At 54.9% G+C, this 22760-nt stretch overlaps 2 protein-coding genes and 1 long non-coding RNA gene across 3 annotated transcripts; 1 reads left to right on the top strand and 2 right to left on the bottom strand.

The window, feature by feature from the left end:
• Positions 1–814: 814 nt before the first annotated feature.
• S100P (S100 calcium binding protein P) lies at positions 815–3514 on the bottom strand. Its single transcript, XM_001501397.5, has 2 exons — positions 3249–3514; positions 815–1093 (listed from the first exon to the last, which is right to left on the bottom strand). The coding sequence occupies exons 1-2, from the start codon at positions 3384–3386 to the stop codon at positions 944–946; spliced, it is 288 nt and encodes a 95-aa protein (XP_001501447.3). The 5' UTR covers positions 3387–3514; the 3' UTR covers positions 815–943.
• A 2760-nt stretch (positions 3515–6274) lies between these two features.
• LOC138923528 (uncharacterized) lies at positions 6275–16230 on the top strand. Its single transcript, XR_011437245.1, has 3 exons — positions 6275–6700; positions 6868–9417; positions 10407–16230. It is a non-coding gene; the product is annotated as an uncharacterized lncRNA (long non-coding RNA).
• Positions 16231–20714: 4484 nt separating this feature from the next.
• Positions 20715–22760, bottom strand: LOC111772974 (Morf4 family associated protein 1 like 2). Its single transcript, NM_001433588.1, is given in 2 exon segments — positions 20715–21768; positions 22260–22760. A coding segment is annotated over 1 exon segment (342 nt). The 5' UTR covers positions 22614–22760; the 3' UTR covers positions 20715–21768; positions 22260–22271.

Raw genomic sequence — 22760 nt, 5'->3', positions numbered from 1 at the left:
CTTCAAAGTGTGTATCTGCTCCTGTCTAACCTAACGCCACTCTCCCTAAAACCCTGTGCCATCCCTTCCCCAGCGAGGGAGAAACCCAGCCTCGTATCAGCGTCTCACCACCAAGTGCGGGACCCCCAGCCATGCCCATTTCTGCTCGGTGGAAGTGTCTTCAGACAGGGGAAGGGGCTTCGACTACTGGGAATTCAAACAGTGATAGGCGACCCCAAACCAGGCGGGTTACTGGCCTGACACCCACGACTCACTGGGAGTCGCTTTGGCTGCTTCCTAAAGACGGTTTCATAAACCTGTAAACACTGGTGGGTGGGCAGTTGTTCACTGGCCATTCCCATCCTCACTTGTAATTCGTTTCTTCTCTAAGTCTCTTACTGTGTTTTCTGATCTTTGTGGCAAAAAAGGAAAGTATTGTACCATTAAGAAGATGCTACTTGAAAAAACATGTTTGGAGAGGTGGAGGAGCCAGGGTTTCCTGAGTGGCTACGTGCCTGACTGACTGGATGAATGGACGGATGGACGGATGCAGGTCCCACTAGGCTCCCTTGGGTCCAGGACAGGGTGGCACTCACCTTGTGCTGACAATAAACAAAAGCAGGGACTGTGCCTCAGCCATCGGGCTAGCGCAGGGTGGACACTCGGAAAATGGCCTGTCAGTGGATTCTTACCAGCAGACTGGTGTCGTTTCCACCTCCATCTCTCCACTGGCAGGCAGTGAGCATTAACTGACAAATTAGTGAATTGTTTCGCGTGGGTGGGTGTGGGGTACAGAGGTTTTAAGAAATAATAATCAGTTTCTCTGAGACCAGGGTCATTTCACAAGCATTTTATTAATCAGAGGGCCATCAGCCGGCTCCGCCCAGGGAAACGACTGCCAACAAGAGCTTTCTGGACGCCAGGGGCCCACCCGGCCCCTGCAGGCACCTGGGGCTGCGGGGCCTCACTTGGCGCCCCCCTGCTGGAAGTACTTGTGGCAGGTAGACGTGAGCGCGGCCACAAACACGATGAACTCGCTGAAGTCCACCTCGGCGTCTCCGTTGGCGTCCAGGTCCTTGAGCAGTTTGTCCACGGCACCCTTGTTCCTTCCGGTCTAGGAGAAACAGAGGCGCAGGGTCAGCGACTGGGGTGCCTGCATGGGGCCTTGGCCCAGCCAGGAGAGGGAGGGAGCCGAGTGGTTGCCGCCCTTGCCTCCCGCGCCCGCACAGGCGGCGGCCCTGGAAAGAGGCTCGGGCTCCAAGCAGTTGGGAGCCGCCCTAATGCGTGTGACGGGACGCCAACGAACTGAGGGCCCGTCTAGGCCGCCTCTGAACTGCAGGATGCTGTGCGGGAGCGGGTGCTGGTTTTACGTGTAAGTTTCGAAGGGGATTGTCTTTGGATCATCGTATCATTGCTTTAAAGTGACGATGATTCCCGGAAACGCACGCACTCGCTGCTCTGTACCGGGTGCGCTGCTGGCTCCAAAGCTCTTCGCGTTACGTTTGTGGAACGCCGGTCTCATGTCTCATGCTGCCCCGGGCCAGCTGCTTTACACACACCTGCAGGCCTCGCGCCCACCAGGCCAGGAGATGCACCGCCCTGGGTGCGGATGGAGGAAATAAGGCCCAGAGGGCCCGAGAGACGGGCCTGAGACACCTGGGAGAAGGGGACCCGTAGGGGAGACCAGGCCTGGAGGGACAGAGTCCCCACTCTCCCCTCTGCTCGGGCACCCGCCTCGGGACCCCGGGGCCCCAGGTCTTCTTTGAGAGGGCCGGTGGGGGTCTCTGAGAGCCTGAGCCCACTGTGTGTCAGACGAGAGCACCGTCCTCAGAAGGGACCAAGTGCCACCACCGTGCAGATCCGAGAAGCAGCAGCAGGGGCGCCGGCGGCGCAGCCGGGGAACCGACATTCAGTGGTAAACGAGCAGCAGTGTGTCCCGCGGCAGAACACCTTGCAGCTGCCGAAAGTGAGCTTGGGGAGGCTTGTAGCCCGCCCGCTGGCCAGCGTTTAGGAATCTCTGAGTGTGCCTGGCTTAGCCATGGGTTCTCCAAGTGTGTTCCGAGGACCCCCTGCATGAGGGGGAGTGTTCAATGAGCAACGAAGTTTCAGAATGTCTGCTGTAATAGTAAGTTCACAGAGAAACTAAATTGCATGTCAGCTCGCCCTTCATTCACATCCGCCTTGCCCTGGGGAGAAGGCTGAGCGGCAGAGGGAGGGGGGAGTCTGTGTTGGGGGGTTTCTTCCCTCCACGTTTCTGTATTTTTACATTTTCTACTGCAAACATATATTTATAATAGAGAACAAATGAACTTTATTTTTAAAAATATATCTTCATTGCATTCATATCTAGAAAAAGATAAATATACTGAAGTGCTCAGTATCCGTGAAGTGATACTTCGGGCTGAAAATGTCAGGCTTCCATACTCAAGGATCAGTACCAGCCCCGACCCCTTAGGGACAGGCAGGCAGGCAGGCAAGCAGGCAGGCAGAGTTTGGTGGGGCCAGGGGGGGCGGGGGCGGGGTGAGAGGAGGGGAGAAGAAGGGGTGGCTGGAGGGTGAAGAGGAGAGAAGAGGAGGAGGGAAGTGAGGAAAGGGAAGTGAGGAAGGTGGGGGAGGTGGAGGAGGGCAGGCCTCTGCTTACAGGTCCCTGGGGAGACTCCGTTGTGAGCCTCCAGGCCCAACAGCTCTAGGCAGACAGATGCCAGGATGGGACCTCCTCCCATCCCTATTCTGGTCAGTCCCACTAAGGCCAGGTAACGCGGGACGACCTGGGGATCAGGGGAAGGAAGGGGGCAAGCAGGAAGTGGAGCCTGGATGTTTGTGGCCTGGAGCCTTAGAGAGGGACAGTTCCCAGGGACCAGCAAACCTGGCCTCAGAGACGGCCCTGGATTGGGTCCCTGTGCCCCATCCCCCGCTACTCAGGTTCTAACCCCACTCTCCCCGTGGGCCCCCGCAGAGAATCTGGGTCACAGGGAAATTGGGGCTCCAGCTCCATGCTTCAAGGTTGACCTGGCCACATCCTTTCCCTGCTCAGAGGCCCCAGGGTCCCCAGCCCCTGGGGCTGCAGATCCACTCCTAGCCTCAGCCCGCCTGCTCTACCCCTGAGGCCACTCTTCAGAGCATCTGGGTGTTGACCCTTTCCGTCCCTTCTGCCTTCCACACCCTCCTTTTTTCTCCCCCCATGCTCCCTGACCCTCTGCATGTTCCCCCATCAAGCCCACCCTATCCCCCATCCCGTTCCCCAGGGCCCTGTGCCCGTGGGCCCTCACCTGCAGGAAGCCCGGGAGCTCCTTCTCCATGAGCGTCTTCAGCTCCCCCTTGGTCAGGCTCTGCTTGCTGCCCTCGGCACCCGAGTACCGGGCAAAGACGTCGATGATCATGCTCATGGCTGTCTCCAGTTCCGTCATGGTGCTGGATTTGGACCCACCTTCCTGCTGGGGGCTGGTGTGGACCCACCTTCCTGCTGGGGGCTGGCGTGGCCGAGGAAATGTCCCATGGGAGGCGTTTTGGCCTTTATAAGGCCCAGCCTCATATTGACACAGAGGGTGGGACAAACACAGCTGGACTGTTCGAGAAACCCCACCCCTCCCCAGTCTGTGTTGCCCAGTTCCGATGAAAGGCATTGTTGCAACTTCCTGGAACCTTCCCCCAGCCAGGCTGGGGTACAGGATACTTGGGTGAACCCACGCTCTACTGTGCTTCCCCATGTCTTGGGGTCATCACTGAATTACAATGGTGTCCCCCATTGTGGCGGACAAGTCGGGTCTCTGGGGTAAGTGGGTGCCTGGTGAGTGTTTGTTGAGTGAGTAATGAATGAGTGGACCTGTCCCCTCCCGTCATCTGGCCCTTGTTCGTGTGGATATCAGATGGGCCTCTGGCACTCAGTGGGTGGACGTGAGAAAATGCCATTTGAGTGAATGAGTGTTGGAATGAGCAGCTGAGCTAGTGTCGTTCAGCACCCAGCTTATACCTCTGCCCGGGCCCGGCTCCCCAGCCCCGCCGCAGTTACGGGCGTTAGACAACGCCAAGGCTCCTCTGGGGGGCCGCGTGTGTCAGGATCGCTCTGAGCCTGGGGTCTAAGTCAAGTTCGTACCCCTTTCCCTCTCTCCTCTCCCCCAAGTGGTGGGCATGTGGAGGTGGAGTGTTTGTCGCTGGGAGGGCCTGCAGGGCCCTGGCTGCCCAGTGTGGATGCCGAGGGAGAGCCAGGCCTGAACCCTGAGGTCAGGGTGGGCGGAGATGAAATCAAGCCACGTACATAGGGCGCTCAGCACCAGCCCGGCACAGAACAGGGGCAGCCACTCTTACAAGAGCCAACTGTCCTTTGGACACATTGCCTTTCTCCAGGTTTCCTGCAGGGGAGGCTCAGTGTGGCCCCGCTGGTGGCCATTTGGGGGAAAAGGTCAGCTCCACTTGCTTGGGTGCTGGGCAGTTTCATTTTAGGATAAGATTACATGATTCACGTCCCCACGGAGCCCCCCAAGGGACTCCATTAATAGGGACCTCATCAGCACAACAAAAGGAGAGCTCACCTTGGCAGGCTGAAGTGCTGCTGAGGTGTCAGGCACTTGAAGCCTTCACAGCTGTGGGAGGAGGACCTCGACATCAGGTGGGAGCCGCTCCCCAGCCCCTGAAGTCTCCCACCAGGCCAGGGCTGCCCCTGCTGGAGTGTCTCACTCGCAAGCCCTACAAGAATGGGTGCCGGCCCCTTGGGTCCTCCTCGGGGGCTGGGGCCTCATTGCCGAGAAAGGGTTCTAGACGATTTGTTGTGTCAGAGCCCCCATTAGAGAAAAAATATTCTGACACTTGTTAAAACGAAAGGAAGACAATTCAGGACTGTTGCAGCAGGAGTCATGACCTTCGAAATAGGGGCGGGAGACGAGGCTCAGCTACGAATATGACAGGGACAGCCGGGCATTTATAGCCAAGGAGCAGAGTGAGGGAGTCAGCGGATGGGGAATTACTAAGAGGAGACCTCAAGGGTTGGGGGACTCTTGCTAAAGGCAGGCCCAGGACTTACACATCAAATGCGGAGGATGAGCAACCTGGTCAGCTACGGGGGGAGGGGGGGGGGGAGGCGGGCAGTGGGGAGGTGACTTAGCAATTCTCACTTCCTTCTCCCTTGGCTGGGTTAGGCAGGCTGCAGACGGCCCAGGGCTGGAGGATGAGGCTGAATCGTAAAGAGGGCTGGGGGAGCCTGACTGCGGTTTGGTCAAGGGCAGTCTGTCAGACCCGGAGGACAGCTTCCGGGCCCTCTGGGTGAAGACCGGGACAGAGAAGGGCAGGCCTGGGGCTGCCTTCATCGTGGCAGCTGCTTCGCCTGGGCCTGGCGGGGTGGCTGGCGCGTGCGCAGGGGAGGTGCTGCTGAGAGGGCCTCTGGACGCCCGGGGCGGCCCAGGGGACGGGCAACGCCTGCAGGGACCTGACTCACGGCAGGCATGCTCACAACCTACTCCCACCTCTTTGCTAAAAAAAGGATGCATTTTTCCAGAAAGTTTTCCTATGAATGTGTGTTTTCTCCAAAGTTTTGTTTTCAGACTTGTTGCAAAAGTCAAAGCAGGCCCTTTCAAAGACCTCGTTAGGTGGACATCTTTGTAGGGATTAAAAAAAAAGGTGCCCTTTTCACCATTGTTAGCGTGACAACTGGAAACCAAGGCCGGCTGAAGATCACTAAGCGCCTGGCCTGCATCATCAGACAGCCTCTCTGTGGGCAGACAGCGATTTCCTAGACCAGGCCTTAACTCTTTTAGAAATTTAGCAAAAAGTCCACTTATCTGGAAAGCTATTTTCTTCCCAGAAGGAGATTATGAATTGCATGATGCAAAAAACGCTCTTTTCTGTCCCTGACCAGGTTGGGGTCATTTTTCTTCCCACCCTCAGACCTGGGCACCCCAGGGTCGCTGGGGCTAGGGACCCCTTTATAGCAGGGGGATTCTGGGGCTCCCAGGGTGATTGTCCAGCAGTCAGTGTTACCACACAGGGCAGAGGGCTGCGGTCAGGAGGGACAGAGGACATGGAGGCCTCGGTTCCCATCCAGGGCTGTGCATCTTAGGAGGGCCTCCGGCCTTTCCCTGCAAGCTCCTGCTCCGTCATCCACAGACATCTGGGTGTGGGCCCCCCTTACATCAGAGGGAAGGTGAAGAACTCTAAGGACAAGTGTCCTGTGCATTAAACAGGTAAAGAGAAAAGGCAAAGAGGCCCGGGAATCACCCCCCAGGAGGCCCTGCCCACTGGACAAAAGGCCACCGCCCCACCAGAAGCCCACGCGCTGCTCTACTTCGGCCAAGGGGGATGGGGGGAAATGTCTCTTGGGGGTCCAGGCCTGCAGGGGGTTGGGAGGTTTCTGGAGAGGCACAGTGTGCGGTGGGGCAGGCAGGGCGTGGCCTGCCCTGGGAACAGCTCTCTCCTCTCCAGTCTGCGTGGGAGGAGGCGTTCTGAGAAGGTCTGTGCTCAGCAAGCACAGAGAAGGCCCCTCGTGTGTGGCCCCCGGCCACAGAGAGCCCAGCAAGCACAGGCCCCAAACCACAGTGTGCTACAAGTTCCCGTGAGTCACCCAGGCCCCTGCGCTGGGCTGGGGGGTGCACCATGGGAGAGACTTGAGCCCTGACCTCTGGGGGCCAGCCAGAGACGGGCGGCAAGGGGAGGTGACAGGGAGGGGAGAGGCAGAGTGGCAAGGAGACCCCGGGCCAGAACAGCCCTGAAAGCTGAAGCCGAGTCTGGAGAGGTAGGTGGGCTTGTAGGAGACGGCGCTGCAGGCCAGGGGGCAGCGAGGGGGCAGAGGCAGGAGGACCTGACATCTGGGGAAATGGGAAGTGGGGTGGGCTAGAGAGGGGAGAATGGCGGGGACCAGGAGAGGCCCTGAAGGCTGGCCTCCTGGGGCCTTTCTCCTAGGCCTGGGCCTCGCAGGCCTGGCTGCCCAGCCCAGCCCCTGGGCTCCTCAAATGCCAGCTGTCCGGGCCCACCCACCCAGGGCTGCCAATTCCCTGAGCTGGGCTGGCCCGAAGCTTCCCGGGCGACCCTGCTGTGCAGCCCAGTGGTCCGGAGGGTTTCGGCTGGGAAGAGACATGGTTGGATTCGCCTTCTGAGGTCGACTCGGCAGCTGGTGTGAGACATGGATGAGGACGGTGAGGCTGGAGGCAGCGAGCCAGCAAGGAGACTGCAGGGTAAGGAGCCCTCTGGCCACACGACTTCAGGGCTCCTGCAGCCACCTAAGGACATCTGGGAGTTGGTGGAGGCCTCGCCAGGGAGCAGAAAAGAGAAGGAAGAGGAGGAGGCCTCACCATCCGATGTAACCTCCATTCCTTGCAGAAGGGGAAATTGAGGCTCGGAGTAAGGACGTGGGTGAACAAGCCCAGGCTCGCTGACTCCACGCTCGCTGCACAAACAGCTCCGGGATCAAACCGGTTTTGTCCTTGATAATGCCTCAGACAATATTTGATGAGGGAGGAGGTTGAGAGCTGAGGAAATTAGTTTCTCAGGGACCAGCTGGATGTCAGAGGGCAGGTGCCACAGAGCTGTGAGGGCAGGGTTGTCGTCTCACCCCGGGCACACAGCTCTGGGGGATGGGGGCAGTGAGCCCTGGACCCAGCAGTGGCCACTCGCAAACCTCTTTCTCCAGGCTAGAAGGCTTAATGGCTCCATCTCCAGTCTCCCCGGCAGCTAGGGGCGCCCACACACCACAGTTCTGGTCAAATGATGCTTCTTTGGGGCTACGGGAGGCTGGCCTTGCTGAATACAAAGAGGCCGTTAGCCCTTCTGCTTCTTCCTTCCAGAACCCTGGAAACGATGTCCAGAGAAGCAGCGGCTATGTTGCAACCGTGTGGCTGTGGCCGTAATGGATTGTTGCTTGTGACTGAGAGCGTTATTCCAAACTGGTTGTGTGAATTTCCAGGGGCTACAAATTGCCACAAACTGGGTGGCTGAAAACAAGAGAAATTAGTTCTCTCACAGCTCTGGAAGCTCTAAGTCCGAAATCAGGATGCCAGCAGGGTTGGTTCCTTTTCGGGGACTCAGAGAGAGAACCTGTCGCATGCCTCTCTCCCGGCTTCTAGTGGTGGCCCGAGATCCTTCGAGTTCTTGGCTCGCATCTGCACCGCTCCACGCTCCGCCTCTCTGGCACGCGGCCTTCTTCTCTCTGTGTCTGTCTATTCTTGAGACACCAGCATGTTGTACTAAGGGCCCCTCTAGTCCAGCATGACCTCACGGTAACGTATTGCATTCGCAGTGACCCTGTGTCCAAATAAGGCCACATTCTGAGGTTCTGGGAAGGACATGAGCTTGGGGCACACCATTCAATCCAGCAGGCTGGCGCAGGCCTCGGTTACGCCACGCAGTCGCTTGACAGCTGCAGAGCCACAGCTTACTTCAGTTTGATTCCTGCCTGTCTTTTATTTGCTCTCTGACGTCTTGGATGAGTTCTGTAACCTGGCATCAATTTTCTGTGAAATGGTGGCAATCATCGCCACCCTCAGAGGTGGGAGGAGACTCTAAGGTGCATCAGATGCAGGCTGAGCTGCAGCCGAGCGTGTGACCCCTGGCAGGGTGTCGGCCACCCGCAGCACTCACTTCTGGCCCTCTCCCCTTTTCCTTCCACGTCTCCTAGCTGCCTTCTCTCTACCAGATGCTCTAAGGCAGAGCTGCGTCTGGTCCCCCCAATCTAGACACTGAGAAGCAACAGACAGTGACAGTACAGAGCGGTGAGTGATGTGCCAGAGGCCTGTGGGGGCCCCACAGAGGGGCTAACCCAGCCAGGAAGGTCAGGAAGACTTGTGGGGCAGGCAGTACTTAAGATGAGACTTGATGAGACAAAGGGGCTTATTCAGATGAGTGGTCTTCAGAGTGTAGTCCCCAGGCCAGCAGCATCAGCATCCTCTGAATTAGAAACCCTGGGGCAGGGCCCAGCCGCAGGGCAGGCTGGGAGATGGGGTTGGACAAGGCTTCCAGGTGACTCTGATGCGTGCTCCAGTGTGGAACCACTTGTCCAGACAAAGGGAGGACAGTCTCACGAGTGGGACCAGCCTGTGCAAAGGACCAGAGCTGGGAGAGAGCATGGCGCATCTGCAGACCAGAGCAGAGGCAGGGGCAGAAGCTACAAGGACGCAGCTGAGTTGAAGGCGGTGAGGCTGGCCGGTGGTCAGGAGAGCTGAGTAAGGAATCTGCATTGTACCTGAAGCTGGAGGTCTGCGATTCTGGCCTCGTTGAGCTGAGTCGTGGGTAGAGTGGCTTCGGCGATGGCAGTGAAATCTCAAACGCTGGCAAAGGGCCTTGATGGAGGAAAGGAGCGCGCCCTCTCCGAGAAGATGCAGGTTGGATAGTGGCTTCCCACTCTCTCTGTGGGCCCGGAGCTTCACTGCAGCCCACATGTGGGGGCCTCGCTGCCGGCCTGCTCGAGCCACGCCTTAGGAAACCTTTGCTGAATGTTCTGCGAGTCAAGACTTCCAGGTGAGAGGGTCTCGGAAAACCCATGACAATGTGGGGAGCTCAGAATAAGAGGCCAGGCCGGCTGGAGCGGAGAGCACTCTGCTTTGAGGACCCCTTTCCACGTGTTCCAACCCAGGCCTGGTTGACTCCAGACTAACGTGTTATCCTCGAAATCTCCTCTCATGGGAAAACTCCTGACACTGGCAGGAAGGCTGCCCCACGATCTGCATTTTAAGCAGCACGGGGGGTCCCAAAAGTGCCCCAATGGTGGCAGGAACCCGGCCCCTGCCCGTGGTGCAGGGCTGCCTGGTGCAGGGCTTGGGGCAGGGGGCCTGGGGCCTGCCTGGCCTTGGCCCACTGGGCACTGAGCTGCAGAGTGACCCTGGTGAGTCCCTTCCCCCTGTCAGACTACTTTCTCCATCTGTGAAACCAGGGGTTCAGATTAGACCACCGCCAGGACCCTGAAGCCCCAAAACCACATTCTCAAGCTGAGGTGCCCACATTCCTTGGGGTGCACGATGCACGCTGGGTGTACTAGAACACTCAGGATTTGAAAAACATTTCTGTTTAGACTGAGAAACTCACAGGAATTTTCAAGCTAAAACAGGAGCCCTTGTAGTGAACGCCTGTCTGTAGCCCCCATCTCCCGGGCCCATTCAGTTGGTTCCTGGCAAACGGTCCTCGCCAGCCCTGCCAGGTGGCCGGGTGCTCTGCAGGACCAGTGGGAGCTAGTCTCCGTAGTCCCCTCCCCTGTGGGTCTTGGGTGACCACAGGGGAGGCCAGTGTGAGAACAGAGAGGAAGAGGAGCTGAGAGGTGGAGGGAGGGAGGCTGGGAGCTCGCTGAAGTCAGCAAGTCCTGCATTCGCGGCCTCTCCCCTCACTGCGCCTCCCAGCCTCACTGGGGCCAAGCCCCCTGGGGTGGGGTGGGAGGAGCTGCTGGGCTTGAGTCCGGTTCTGCCATGTGCTGCCTGGGGGCCTCCGTGAGCCCAATTTTGTCCTCTGTGAAACAGGATGAAGTATCACGCCAAGGGCTGCGGTGAGGAGGAAGTGTCCCAGGCACAGGCTGCCCGTTGACAACTGTGATGGTTAACGTTACATGTCAACTTGGCTAGGCTATCGGCCCAGGTGTTTGGTCAAACACCAGTCTAGATGCTGCTGTGAAGAGAGGTTTTTATTTTTATTTTTATTTACGTATTTTTTGAGTGAGATCAGCCCTGAACTAACATCAGCTGCCAATCCTCCTCTTTTTTTGCTGAGGGAAGACTGGCCTGAGCTAACATCTGTGCCCATCTTCCTCTCCTTTATATGTGGGATGCCTGCCACAGCATGGCTTGCCAAGTGGTGCATAGCTCTGCACCCGGGATCTGAACCCTTGAACCCCGGGCTGCCGAAGCGGAGCATGCGATCTTAACCGCTGCACCATCGGGCTGGCCCCGTGAAGATATTTTTTTTTAGATGTGATTAACATTTAAATCAGTGGACTTTGAGTAAAGCAGATGACTCTCCATAGCGTGGGTGGGCCTCATCCAATCAGTTGATAGCCTCAAGAGAACCGACTGAGGCTTCCAGAAGGAGGAAGTCTGCCTCAAGACGGCAACATAGAAACCCTCCTGTTTCCAGCCTTCAGAACTTGGACTCAAGACTGTGACATCAGCTCTTCCCTGGATCTCCAGCCTGCTGGCCTGGCCTGCAGATTTCGGACTTGCCAGCCCTCACCATCATGGGAGCCAATTCCGTAAAGTCTGTGTGTCTGTCTCTCCCTCCCTCTACAGGTTCTGTTTCTCTGGAGAAGCCTGATTAATACAACAGCCAGTGGACTGAATCCAGCCTATAGACTTTATTGGCCAACATAGTGTTAAAAAAAAAGAACGTTATTAATGTTTAAAATTGGGAGATTTCATCAAAAAGAATGTGGACTCCTAACTTGGAAACGAGACAACGAGACCAGGACTGCGGGCACGCAGAGCTGAGCAGCCCAGCCTCCACCCGCTCCCCCCGCCTGCCCCAGGGCATTGTGTTTTCCCAGGATCAGGCCAGCTCCGGGCCCAGTCCACGTAACCTTTGGAGAGACAGATCCTCCCACTGAGTGCTGGCCACATGGAGCATCAGATCTGGTCCCTGCCTGGAGGAGGTGGCATGGCATCCTGTCAGGAGGACCAACACATCAGCCATGTTCAGAATGGGGGCAGAGCGGGAGAGAAGCAAGTGAGGCCTGGGGTGCCCTGAGCACTTGCCGCCCCTCCTGGGGACACCGAGCCAGGGACCGGAGCTTCTGTTCATGGGAGGGCTGCACTGGAGACGCCACCTCGGAGCTGGGGCCACGCTGCGCTCGCTCCTCCTCCTCCCTGGACTCTCCAGGGGTCAGCCCTCCAGCGGGAGACAGAGGGGCTGAGGAAGGAGGCGGGCCGCCGACCCCAGGCCCAGTGTCCTCAGCAGCCCCTGCCCTGTCCTCCTCATGCAAGGAGTGTGCGCAGGGCAGCGCCGGGAGGGGCTGGCACCTCCGCTACTGTCTGCAGCCCCGGTCTCACCCATGGGGCCGGCGCCTGCCTCACAGGCCTCGTGAAGACACAGTGAAAGTCAGTGCCGGGGACTGTGAGCAGGGACGCAGCAGCTCAGCACTTCACTTATTCCCAGGAGTGCAGCAGCCGCTCCGCCACAGCCACAACCGGTACCCTCTCCCTCCCTCCCTCCTTCAAGGACTCCCTCGCCAAAGGGGCTGAGTGTTTTCAAGACTGCTAATGTTTACCTTTAATCTTCACTTCACTTTTTAATTATTTCATTTAAAAATATTTATATTATTTTAGTATTATTTTATTAGTTTTTTAAATATAGGGAAGTGTAAAAAACAAAACAAAAAATGGACCCTGACCTTCCCACTCAATTGTTAATTGTGACATTAACCATTAGATAAAGTGGCTCCTGAGTAGGTTTAGAAAATTCCAGCAAGACTAGAAGGCACATGATGAGACTGACAACCACTGCCCGACCCAGCCCCTACTCCAAGGGAACCACCTATGGCTGCTTGCGATTCCTTCCAGAAGAATGTGCACGTGGGCCCCAGCTTCTAGGAATCGGCATACGTATGTGCAGCATCTCCTTCCTTGTCAGGTCCGCGAGAGCCATCGCCATCACCCCTCTCTGCAGCCTGCTTTTCCACCTAACCCCTCCCGGCACGCTCCCCTTCACTACAAGGCCACCTCGTCCTTCTTCTCCGTCCCTTTGGCAAGAACACCTCTCTGAGCAGCCTCCTTAGCTTCTCCAGCCTCCCTGGAGAGCCTCCTTCTCCACTGGCGCTCGTGCCACAGTACTGCCCCACCCGTGGCCTGGGAGCTCTGCAAAGGCTGGGGGTGAGGGGTGCAGCCCTCCTCTGAGTGCCAGAGCCCAACCCAGGGCAGGGCCCCCTTTTCTGGAGCTGTGGGTGGTGTCAGGGCAGGGCTGGAGACTGACATCAGAAGCCAAGGCTGAAGGGATCAGGGTCAAGGTGAGGGCCAGGTTGAGCCACAGGGCCAGCATCCTGTCAAATTCTGCTGCCCTTGCCAGGCTTGCGGAGCTCTCTGCAACTAGCTGAGGCGAGCTGGCTAGTGTTTCCGCGATTAAAAGTGGTTCCCCAGGTACTTGGCTGTAAAGATTTAAAACCAACAAACTACTTCCTTGTCCCACCACTTCCCATCCTCCACCCTTGTGCTCCAGCTGCAAATGTCTTGGCCTTCTTCCATATTTGACATCGTTTCATTGTCTTCCAGCTTAAGGAGGATGTTTGCTGTAGATTTTAAGTGGATGCCTTTATCCTCCTACTGTAAGCACACGTTTTTAATGGGTGTTGCACCGGAATGCATGAAATGCTGCCTCTGCGTCTTGTAAGACCTTCGTGTGTTTTTTCCTCCCTAATCTGCCACGAGGTGAACTGCAGTAATGGGCTGTTTACCGTGTGGCTCCTTACAAAAAACGCCTGCTGACCCCGGCCTAGGGCGAAGTTCCCTCCAACTGAGCAGATCTCCCAGCCGTTCTGGAAATCAGGCAGGGCTGAGCATCCCCACGTTAGGGATGGGCAAAGTGAGATTCAGGAACGTCTGGTGCCTCTCCCAGGGCCACACAGATGCAGAAGCCACGACTGGAACCAGACTCCTCTCCTCCAACCCCTCAGGGCCAGAGCCAGAGCCTCCAGGAGAATGTGTGTAAGTGCGTCTGGGATGACGGCCAGGAACGTGTCCTTTTAGCGAGCTCTTCCCCTCTTCCAGTAACAAAAGAAACGTTTTAATAATGCAGTAATTAGACATCTTGGGGGGGCCTGACTGGAGCGTCCTAAGCAGATTACTGAAAATGCTGGGGAAACTCCCCTGACTGGTCGCTGAGGAGAACTCTGGCTCCTCGTCCTGGTGAAGTGGGACACGGGGGCCACAGTCCTCTGAACCAACCTTCGCGGAACTTAAGCAGCACATAGAATGGTTCTTCCAGAACACCAGTGCACCAGGCATCTCTCTCCAAGACGGGGCACTGAGAAGGCTCCGGAAGTCCTCACCACCAGTCTGTGCTCCCTGGGAAGCGCCTTGAGAGGCAGGCCGCCTGGGTTCAGAGCACACGGGGCAAGCACGTGGCTATCACCAGGGGCTGCCCTTCTGTGGGAGGATGGGAAGGGACAGACTCGTGGATGTGGACTCTACACAGACAAGCTCTGCAGCGAACACGGGACTCTGGGAGCTCGGCTAACAGCGCGACCTCCCTGCCGTTACATGCTGGACCTGCCCACATACTTCCCCGCCAGCACGCCTGCTGGGCATCGCTGGGGCCATTACAGCCTGAGACCGCTGAATGGGGTGAGGCTCTGAACTGTCGGCAGAGGGCTGCTCAGGGGCTGGCGGTGGCTCTGAGGGGGCACCAGCACTGCTGGGGAGCTCAGGAGAGTGGCTGTTTGAGCAGAAATCTGCAGCGCTGCCTTCTTGTGTGAGCATTCTAGGCCACCGCCCCAGGAGACCTGGGGGGAAAGGGCCTGTGGATCTTGGTTTTTAAACCCATTATTATCCAACACAGAATCTGAGAATAAAGGAGATTGCTCCAGGAGGGAGAGGGACCCAGGGGCCATGGAAGGGTCAGTGGGATAGGACAGGGTCCACCCTGGGGTGCACTGAATGAGGGACACCAGGTGTGCCTAAGCTGGGCTGGAGGTAACTAGCACTTGGAGTTCAGGACTCCTGGGGGGAAGCAGGGAGGGTGCTGGGTGTTGGGGAAGAGGCATTTGGACTGTGGCTGGAATATTCCCAAAGGAAATGTTCTAGAAATGGGGTGTCAGCAGATGCGCCTCTGGCTGTTGGCTTCAGAGCAAACCGGGGGAAGCTTACGTTAACTGACAGCCAGAGGCGGCTGGAACACTCGAGCTCTGAGGGGGCGAAGAGGGAGGCGGGAACCTGGCATGGAGAGCCTGGGGGGCAAACTGCCGTCCAGGGCTGTGCCCGGCCTGCAGCATCCATGTGTCATGCCACACCAGGTTGGTCCCATCAGTGGGTGCCTATCTCCATATCACACATCATCAAACAGAGGAAGAAACTCCCTCCGGCCACCTCTCCAGGCACCTCCTTTCTGTGCTCTACTTCACAACAGTATTCCTTCAAAGAATGCTGCAGGTTTTCTCTCCATTTTTACCACCTTTCAGGTACAGTGGAGCGTCCCAGTCAAAGGAATCAACATGGGCAAAGGCCCTGAGGCCCTCATGTGCTTGTCACGGTCAGGGAACAGCAAGGCAGCCTTTGTGGCCAGAAGCAGCGAAGGAGCCCTGAGGAAACCAGGCTGGGAGGCTGCAGAGGTCTGCTCACTCCGCACTTCGCAGTCTGCAGCCCACACTCTGGAGTTTGTTCCGAGGGCCAGAAGAGGGAGTGACAGCTGAATTCTTAATAGATGCCAGGAAGGTACTGAATAGTATCTTACAGGCACCGAGAGAACATTTGCCAACCTAAAATTATAGACCCTCACAACTGCCTTCCAAGGGAAAGGGCAAAGTAAAGCCAGGGATGTTCACCATCATCGCTCTCCACAGGTCACCCTGGGACACGGGTCCGGGGGGCCCAACGACCTCCGAGGGAGGAAGACACGCAAGGGAGAGCCGCGAGCAGAGATCGACAAATGTGTGGTAAATAGAAGCAAAAATGGATTAAATAAAACAATACTTGTTTCCAAGGTGTCAGCTCAAAAAAAAACTATAGCATATCAGAAGTTCTTAGATCCTTACGTGTTCTGGGAGGAGGGTAAAGATATTGATAAACTTTAAATTTTTCCTAATTATGCCTGTTAAAATTTTGAGAATAATAAAGGAATAGAAAAAGAATACACAACTTCTAAACTAGTACAGGGGGGAGAAATTAAAAACTCTTAGTTCATAATAAGGCAAGAAAGGAAGAAAAAAAAGGAAATGGAAAAAGTGGGATAGGTCAAAATAAGATGGCAAAAATAAATCCAAATATATTATTAATTATAATAAATGTATAAGGATTAAATTCTCATGTCAACAGACAGACTGTTGACCTGGATAAAGAAGAAAAAAAATCCCCAAATCCAGCTGTATGTAGTTTACAAGGAACATACTTAAAACATTAGGGCTCAGAAAAATTGAAAATAAAATGGTAAATGATTACAGGGCAAATACTAACCAAAAGAAAGCCGAGGTAGCTTACATTGGAGCAGACAAAAAGTAGTACTAGAAATAGCTGCCTACATAATGACAAGTTTTAATTCAACAGGAAGAGAGTATATTTCTAAACTTGCATGCACTTAATCACGTAGCTTCAAACTGTCTCAATCCAGAATCGAGTTCAACAAGCCTCTCTCTGGGCGACTGACACTTGAGCACACGAGAGGATTGCATTGTCAGCCAGGGGTGACTTCAGGGGCCACATCAAGGAACCCCTCATTCATTCTTTTCTGATTCTCAGTACTTCTGCAACCATGACTGTGGGAGTTAAGCCAAGTGGGTGAAATGTGTGTGACTTGCCGGACAGTGAACAAATGACAAGACTGACTCTTTGCAAAACCCAAGTTCAGAACGCCTTTGATCCCCAAGAATTCCGTTGTGGGTGTTACCACACGACCATGGGGACAAAGATCAAAGATGAATTTCATTTGTTCAGTAGCCTCTTTCTAGTTGTAGAGAATGTCTCAGGGCCTCTCTCTGAAACCCAGGCATCTTCTGCTGCCTAATGAGACTCTTAGTCCAAACACAGGACCGAACTGGAAGTCCCAGTGTAGCTGGACCATAACATTAAATTCCGAAAGACTATGAGAGGGCCTGGGACACCTGTCCTCACAGCTCTGCCTCAAGGGGCAGGGCTGAAATTGTCCAAGAGGTGGCTGGTTACTTTTTATGAATCTGAGACAAATGGAATGTCAAAGCCTCAAGGAAGCTCAAAGACAAGAGAGTGCAAAACCGTCCTCTTATGGTGGCCCAGAAAGAGACAGTCACTTGCTTAAGGGCACAGAGTGAGCAAGCGACAGAGCCAGGAGTGGAACGGGCCCTCCTGAGCGCAGCCCATGCCTTCCGTGCCATCCACTGTCTGTTCTAACTTCAGCACAGTCAGGAGCTCTTTCTCCCTGGCGTCTTCCCCTCCTCTGGGCTCAGACAGCAGATGTTGCACTTTGGATCCCAAGGCGCATATTTCATGCACTTGGCTGTCACTAGTTTACCATCATAGTGCCCAAGATCCAAAATGCCTTCATCCAAGGGGTTAGCTTAGCTGAGGAAACGTCCAGATGGAGAGACCTCAGTTCTATACTGACACAGGACGGCTACCAGTCGGAATGGAAACTTGCACAGACCCTCTCCTCCCCCTTGCCCGTCTCTCCATATAGCTTCAGTCATCTAACACATGGTCTGCGATCCCTCTGGGCAGCCTTCCCCGTTCCCCGGCTGGGTTAAATACTGCCTCCATGCCCCCAGCCCCTGTACTTCCTCAGTCTCAGCACCTCTCACTCAGTGTGTGGGGCCTGTTAAGCTGGCCACCTCACCCACTAGGATGCAAGCCCTTTGAAGGCAGTGACCGTGGAAGAGTTGTGGCTACAATGTCTAGTCCAGGGTCTAGCACAGATTAACCCTTCAATATATACTCAAATGTGTGAATGAATGGGTCAGTGACCGTCACAAGGAAGCCAGCTGCTCTTTTGTGTCCCAAGGACTTAGTACATCACCAGCAAAATATGTGTTGAATGAATAAGTGAACAAACACATACGCGAATCCATTCTATGAAATCGGCTGGACAGTGCTTGCTGGAGACTTAGAAGACATCTGGAATGTGGGATGCCTGCACTTGGGCTCCCTAATCCCACCCAGCCTGGCGGGACTCCTCACACTTCTCCTCGGGCTAGAGATGGTCTGTCATGGCCGATGCTTCCTGGAACATCCTAGAGGCCAGAAACTCAATCCTGTGCTTGCTGCTGCATCCCTCTCTAGAGGGCTCAGCACTGTGGACTGTTATTTAGAAAACTGCCAAGGACTTGGCTGCTGAGAGAAGAGGCAGATGGCACAGCAGGCGCTGGCTGAAGTTGTGGGAAGAGCCCTGGCACCACTCAGTCCAATGCTCCTGGGCAAGTTTCTGAGCGTTTTTTCAGCCGATTTCCTCACCTGAACAATGAGGATAAAATGACCTCTGAAATTTGGGAAAATTAGATAAGGTATATTAAGTTTCTAATCCCGAGTAGGTTCTTGTAATTCAGATGTTTGTTTTCTCATTTTCACACACCCAATGTCCTGCTGTTGGCCAGGAGCTACAGGAACTCAGCTGTGGGGCAACAGCAGAAACGGGATCAACGCATGCCAGGTTTGCTCTTGGCCCCTTGCGTGACCTTAGAATTTGACCTACTCCATCCCACTCGTATCCTAGAGTGACCTTCCTCTTAGGAGTGTGCCGAAAGCAAAGGTAACTATCCCAATGATAATTATTTTAAAAAGGAAATGTATTTCTTTGAACTAAAATCACGTTCACCTGAACAGACACACCATACTCAAAGAAAGGGATTCCCAAAGAATTTCCCTATCTCCACTCCTTGCCCTGCTTCATCTGACGCTGCTGCAGTCACCCTTGGTCTGGCCTCTGGGTACAGCCAAGAAAGGGACCTCAGAGGCTGCCACTCCTAGACAGGGGATGTGCAGACCCTCAGTCCTCAACCCTGGCAACCCCAGCCCTGTTAGGCTGCGTTTACAATGGTCCTGTGGATTATGCGCTGGTTAAGCTATGGCACAAGGTACAATCGCCCTTCTAATAAGCAAGGACTATAGACCTGAAGGGGAGCGTGGGGGTCAGATCTGAAATTGGTGGCTGCAATTCCAACACTGACAGATGTCACGAGCAAGCAAAGGAAGCTGAGGCAGGGAGGGGAGTCGGGTCCTCGTGTCCCTTCTGTAGTTTCACCGGTGATACTGCCAACCCCACTTCACACCCTTGCCCGGACCATCTTCCACAATGACACATGCATTTCCTAAACCACAAATATGAAAGTGTAGCTGCTCAAACCGTTCCATGGCTCCCCAATACTCTGCTTCCCAAAAGTTTTCAGCAAACCACCCTTAACCTCAGAGGGCCCTGCTGCTCAGAGTGTGGTACCCGGACCAGCAACACAGGCATCACTTGGGAGCTTGTTAGAAATGCAGGTCAGGTCCTTAACTACAGGATCGAAACCTGCATTTTAATGAGACCCCAGGGGTTCACAGGCACTTGTAAGTTTGAACAGCACTGCTCCAGGGCTCAGGACAGCCAGAAGCAGCCTCAAGTGGGAGACTTCTTCAGCCAGTGGTATGTCATTTTAAAAATTAAAAAACATTTTTCCTGTCAAGCATCCAAAAAGCTGACTATTCAGCATGCACCAACATATCCCTTGGCATCAGGTACTCTACAGCACGTCTAGATACAGCTCGGAGCACAGAGACCCCAGCTGGAGGAGCACAAACGCACAGGATCAAGTCTACACTCCTCAATGTCATGCCAAGATCTCCACAACCACACCTCCTACCTCCCTCATTACCTCCTTGTCCCTTCCAACACCCACAAACCGTCTCCACCGCGCCACATTTCTACCTGCTGACAGACTCCGGGGTCAGTTCCGGACTGTTCCCTGTGCCTGGAGTGCTGTTCAGGAAGCTGTGCTCACGCGTCCAGGTCCACACGAGTCGACAGGTCTGAAAGGCTCTGTCAGACCCCCTGCCGCTCAGGCGACTCCCACAGGGTATGCGCATCTCTCTGCCTGTGGCAGTCCTGGTTTACACTTGTGGCCCCAGACTAATCACCAGGGCCACCTTTCACTTTCACAACTGCCCTGGTTTGTTTGACAAATGATGTGGCTACACTAAACAGGTGCTTGGGTCACGAGCCTCAGAACCACGGTTGAGTCCTTGCACATCCTCATCCCGCCAGCACCTAACGCAGGCCACACTCACCAGCACCTAGTGACCACTTTGCCCCAAGTGCCCCCAGCTGTCTGCGGGTTGCACCCCTATTCTCATCCTTGCTCTGCCCCCAAGTGTCAATTTTAAACATAGCAGCCCCTCAGCCTCTTCCTATGTGGTCAGATCCTGTCACTCCTCTGCTTACACCCTCAAGCTGCTTTCCATGTCATTTGGAGGCAGAGCGATTGTTCCTCCTTCTGACCTCACTGTCTACCACGTGGGCCTCATGCTGCTCACTTCTTTATCCTGTTTCTTCCACCTCCTGTAATATTCCTTCCTTAGATATGCTTGTGTATATTTCACACATCCATCTTTGCTCAAATGTCACTATACCAGAGATACCACCTGACCATCCTCTATAGAACGGCAACGCCTCCCCCCAACACCCTATCTTCCAACACCTCCGTTTTTCCTATGGAACTTACCACTATCTGATATATATAATTCTCTTTCCTGCCTTCCTGCAGCCAGGCACTCTGAAGCTTCTTACAAACATCAGATCCGCGTGTCCCAGCACTTTGTCCCCTGATGTGCCCAAGCATCTGAAGGCACTCCATTCATGCGTCAAATCAAAGACCAGCACTAGGGGCACCAGACTGTAACTCTGCATTTACAGGTGTGTCTCAACCCACTAGATGGCCTCTCCTGGAAATTCCTAACATCCAGCAGAGTCTGGAGTAGCATGTGCTCCCAGGGAATGCTGAGTGACTGAATGAACTTTAGCTCCCTGCAGGCAGGGGCAAGACCAGACGCTTTCCTGAGGCACCCTCCTGCCTCCTCCTTGCTCTTTTTACAGGCACTGCAGATCAGACTTCCCTCTGGGCTACAGCTTTTGAACTCGTTCCTAAATCATAAGTATTTAACTTCCAAGTGACAATGATGACAATCAAGGAGAAATTTTTATTCTGAAAAAAGTTTATTTATCTCACCTTTTCCTGGCCAAGTCAATGGCTTCGATCATTTGCACATTTTAAAAACTGGCTTTCAGCATTGGTTTTTCCAGGCAAATGAATTTCATCATAACAAGTTAGATTCTGATCCCAGTCCCTATGAGGTCTGCTCTGGTGACAAAGGCGAGCATCATCTGAAGGTGCCTCGTGCTATCACTTTGGGGCCCACAGTGGCCAGCTCCACGCTGTCCTCCCCAACCCCCCAGACCCTTGCAGGGGTCGTGCACATTTTGCCAGAGAAGCTCCTGAAGTGCTTTACTGTATTACATTTAAAAAGTTTACCCCAAGTCAGCAAATACATGTAGCACCTAGAACTCATCCCTTATCCTAGTTACTCACCAGACAGGTTACATGATGTGCACCAGTTAACATGCCACAGAAAAACTACATTTCTGAAAAAAAGAAACAAAGAAAGCCAGAAGAACACAGCTCTCCTCCTCAGATCTAACAGACTGCAAAACCCCAGAATGCATACACCCACCACCCTCCATGCCCAGCGGTCCCTTGGGCCTTCTCAACCTCATCCAAAGTAGTGGCATCTGCCCCCTGGATGGGGTCTGGGTTCTTGCGACAGCAGCTGCAGCCAAGTAGTGTCTTCTCTCCTGCAGAACTCTGACCTCAAGTCTCTCATGGGTCCCCAAATTCCAGGAAGAATAAAAAAAGAGCAAAGCACAACAATATACTTCCAAATTTTAAAAATACAATTAAGTGACAGTAACAAATACGGCTACACAACGGTTTACAATCTAGGCCCTATTCCTTTATGTGAGAATATCTAATTAAAAGCTGTCTTTCCCAAACTGAACGCACCTAGTAACCGAAATCCAGATTGAGAACAATAGTAAAATCATCTACCAGAATAGTACTGGAAATTCAGTGTTTCACATGGCGAAAACGTAGATAGAAAAACACGGGAGAGAAAACGACAAGCTCTCTCGGTTTCAGCCTCTCCAAGCAGTCAGTCCTCCTTACCAGCTGAATGGAGTCCATCAGCGGGTAACCTGGAGTAAAGTGCGGGAAATTCATCATCACAAAGTAAATTCTATAACACTCATGTCCTGGGGTCAAACAAATAGACCCAACCACCCGTGCAAATGGTACCCCCTGCCGTAAGGACGTCTGAAACGCTCCCATCTCATCACAGCATTTACACGTTTCCATCCTGTACTTCTGCTTCAACACTTCTCTAACGCACACCCTCTTCTTTTTTTTGGCCTGACGGCCTAGAGTTTCACTCTAGTGACTGAGCTGGTCCACATTCTGCAAATATTTTCCCATAAGTGATCTTTACGCTTTTACCACATAACAAACTACCGTCTTCCAATCACCAACGTTTAAAACATGTCATCTAACCTAAAGGCTTAGCGCTGTCTTGTCCCCTCATCCCCCAGCCGCCTCCCACCGCCCAGAGTCGATGCACTTGGATGCAGGGCACTACACACGACTCTGCAGCAGGCCAGCTCCCCGTGACCCCTCGCCGACCGAGCCTCACCGGCCCCGTCCTTCAGCCGCACCCGCAGCCGTCGATCTGCCGGTGGAGCTCCACGAGCCTCTGCCCCATCAGCGCCGCCTCCGCCGCCTTCCTCTCCACCTTCTCGCACAGCCTCATCACCCTCTCCTCCGCCCCGGCGCCCACGGCGCTCTCCTGCGACGCCTCCACCTCGCTCTTGAGGGCGTCCAGCAGGCTCTCGATCTCCAGCAGCTTCCGGCGGGCCCGCAGGTGCGCGCGCACGTGCTCGCGCTCGAGGGCGGCGGCGTCCCGGCGGGCGGCGTCGAGCGCGGGGCTCGGGAGCGTCTCCCAGTCCCGCTCGGGCTCCCGGCCGTCGTCCGCGTCCACGGGCCGCATCGCGCCGCCGCCGCCACCGCCCCGCGGCCCGGTCAGCGCGCCCGAGAGGCCGGCCGGCCGCCAGCGAGCGCCGAGCGCAGCGGAAGCGCCACCGTGACGAGCAACAGGTTCCCCCAACTTTTCGCAGCAGAGACGGCGTCCAAAATG

Source organism: Equus caballus, chromosome 3 (assembly GCF_041296265.1).
Source record: "Equus caballus isolate H_3958 breed thoroughbred chromosome 3, TB-T2T, whole genome shotgun sequence".
In the NCBI taxonomy this organism is placed as follows: domain Eukaryota; kingdom Metazoa; phylum Chordata; class Mammalia; order Perissodactyla; family Equidae; genus Equus; species Equus caballus.
The sequence above is the reverse complement of the archived record's forward strand: the minus strand, read 5'-3'. Positions and strand labels throughout refer to the sequence as shown.

Excerpts from the sequence above, each read along its gene's own strand:
- S100P (XM_001501397.5), bottom strand. The coding sequence starts at position 3,386 with ATGACGGAACTGGAGACAGCCATGAGCATGATCATCGACGTCTTTGCC. Across the intron at positions 1,094-3,248 it reads AGCTCCCGGGCTTCCTGCAG|ACCGGAAGGAACAAGGGTGC; the intron begins GTGAGGGCCCAC and ends TGTTTCTCCTAG.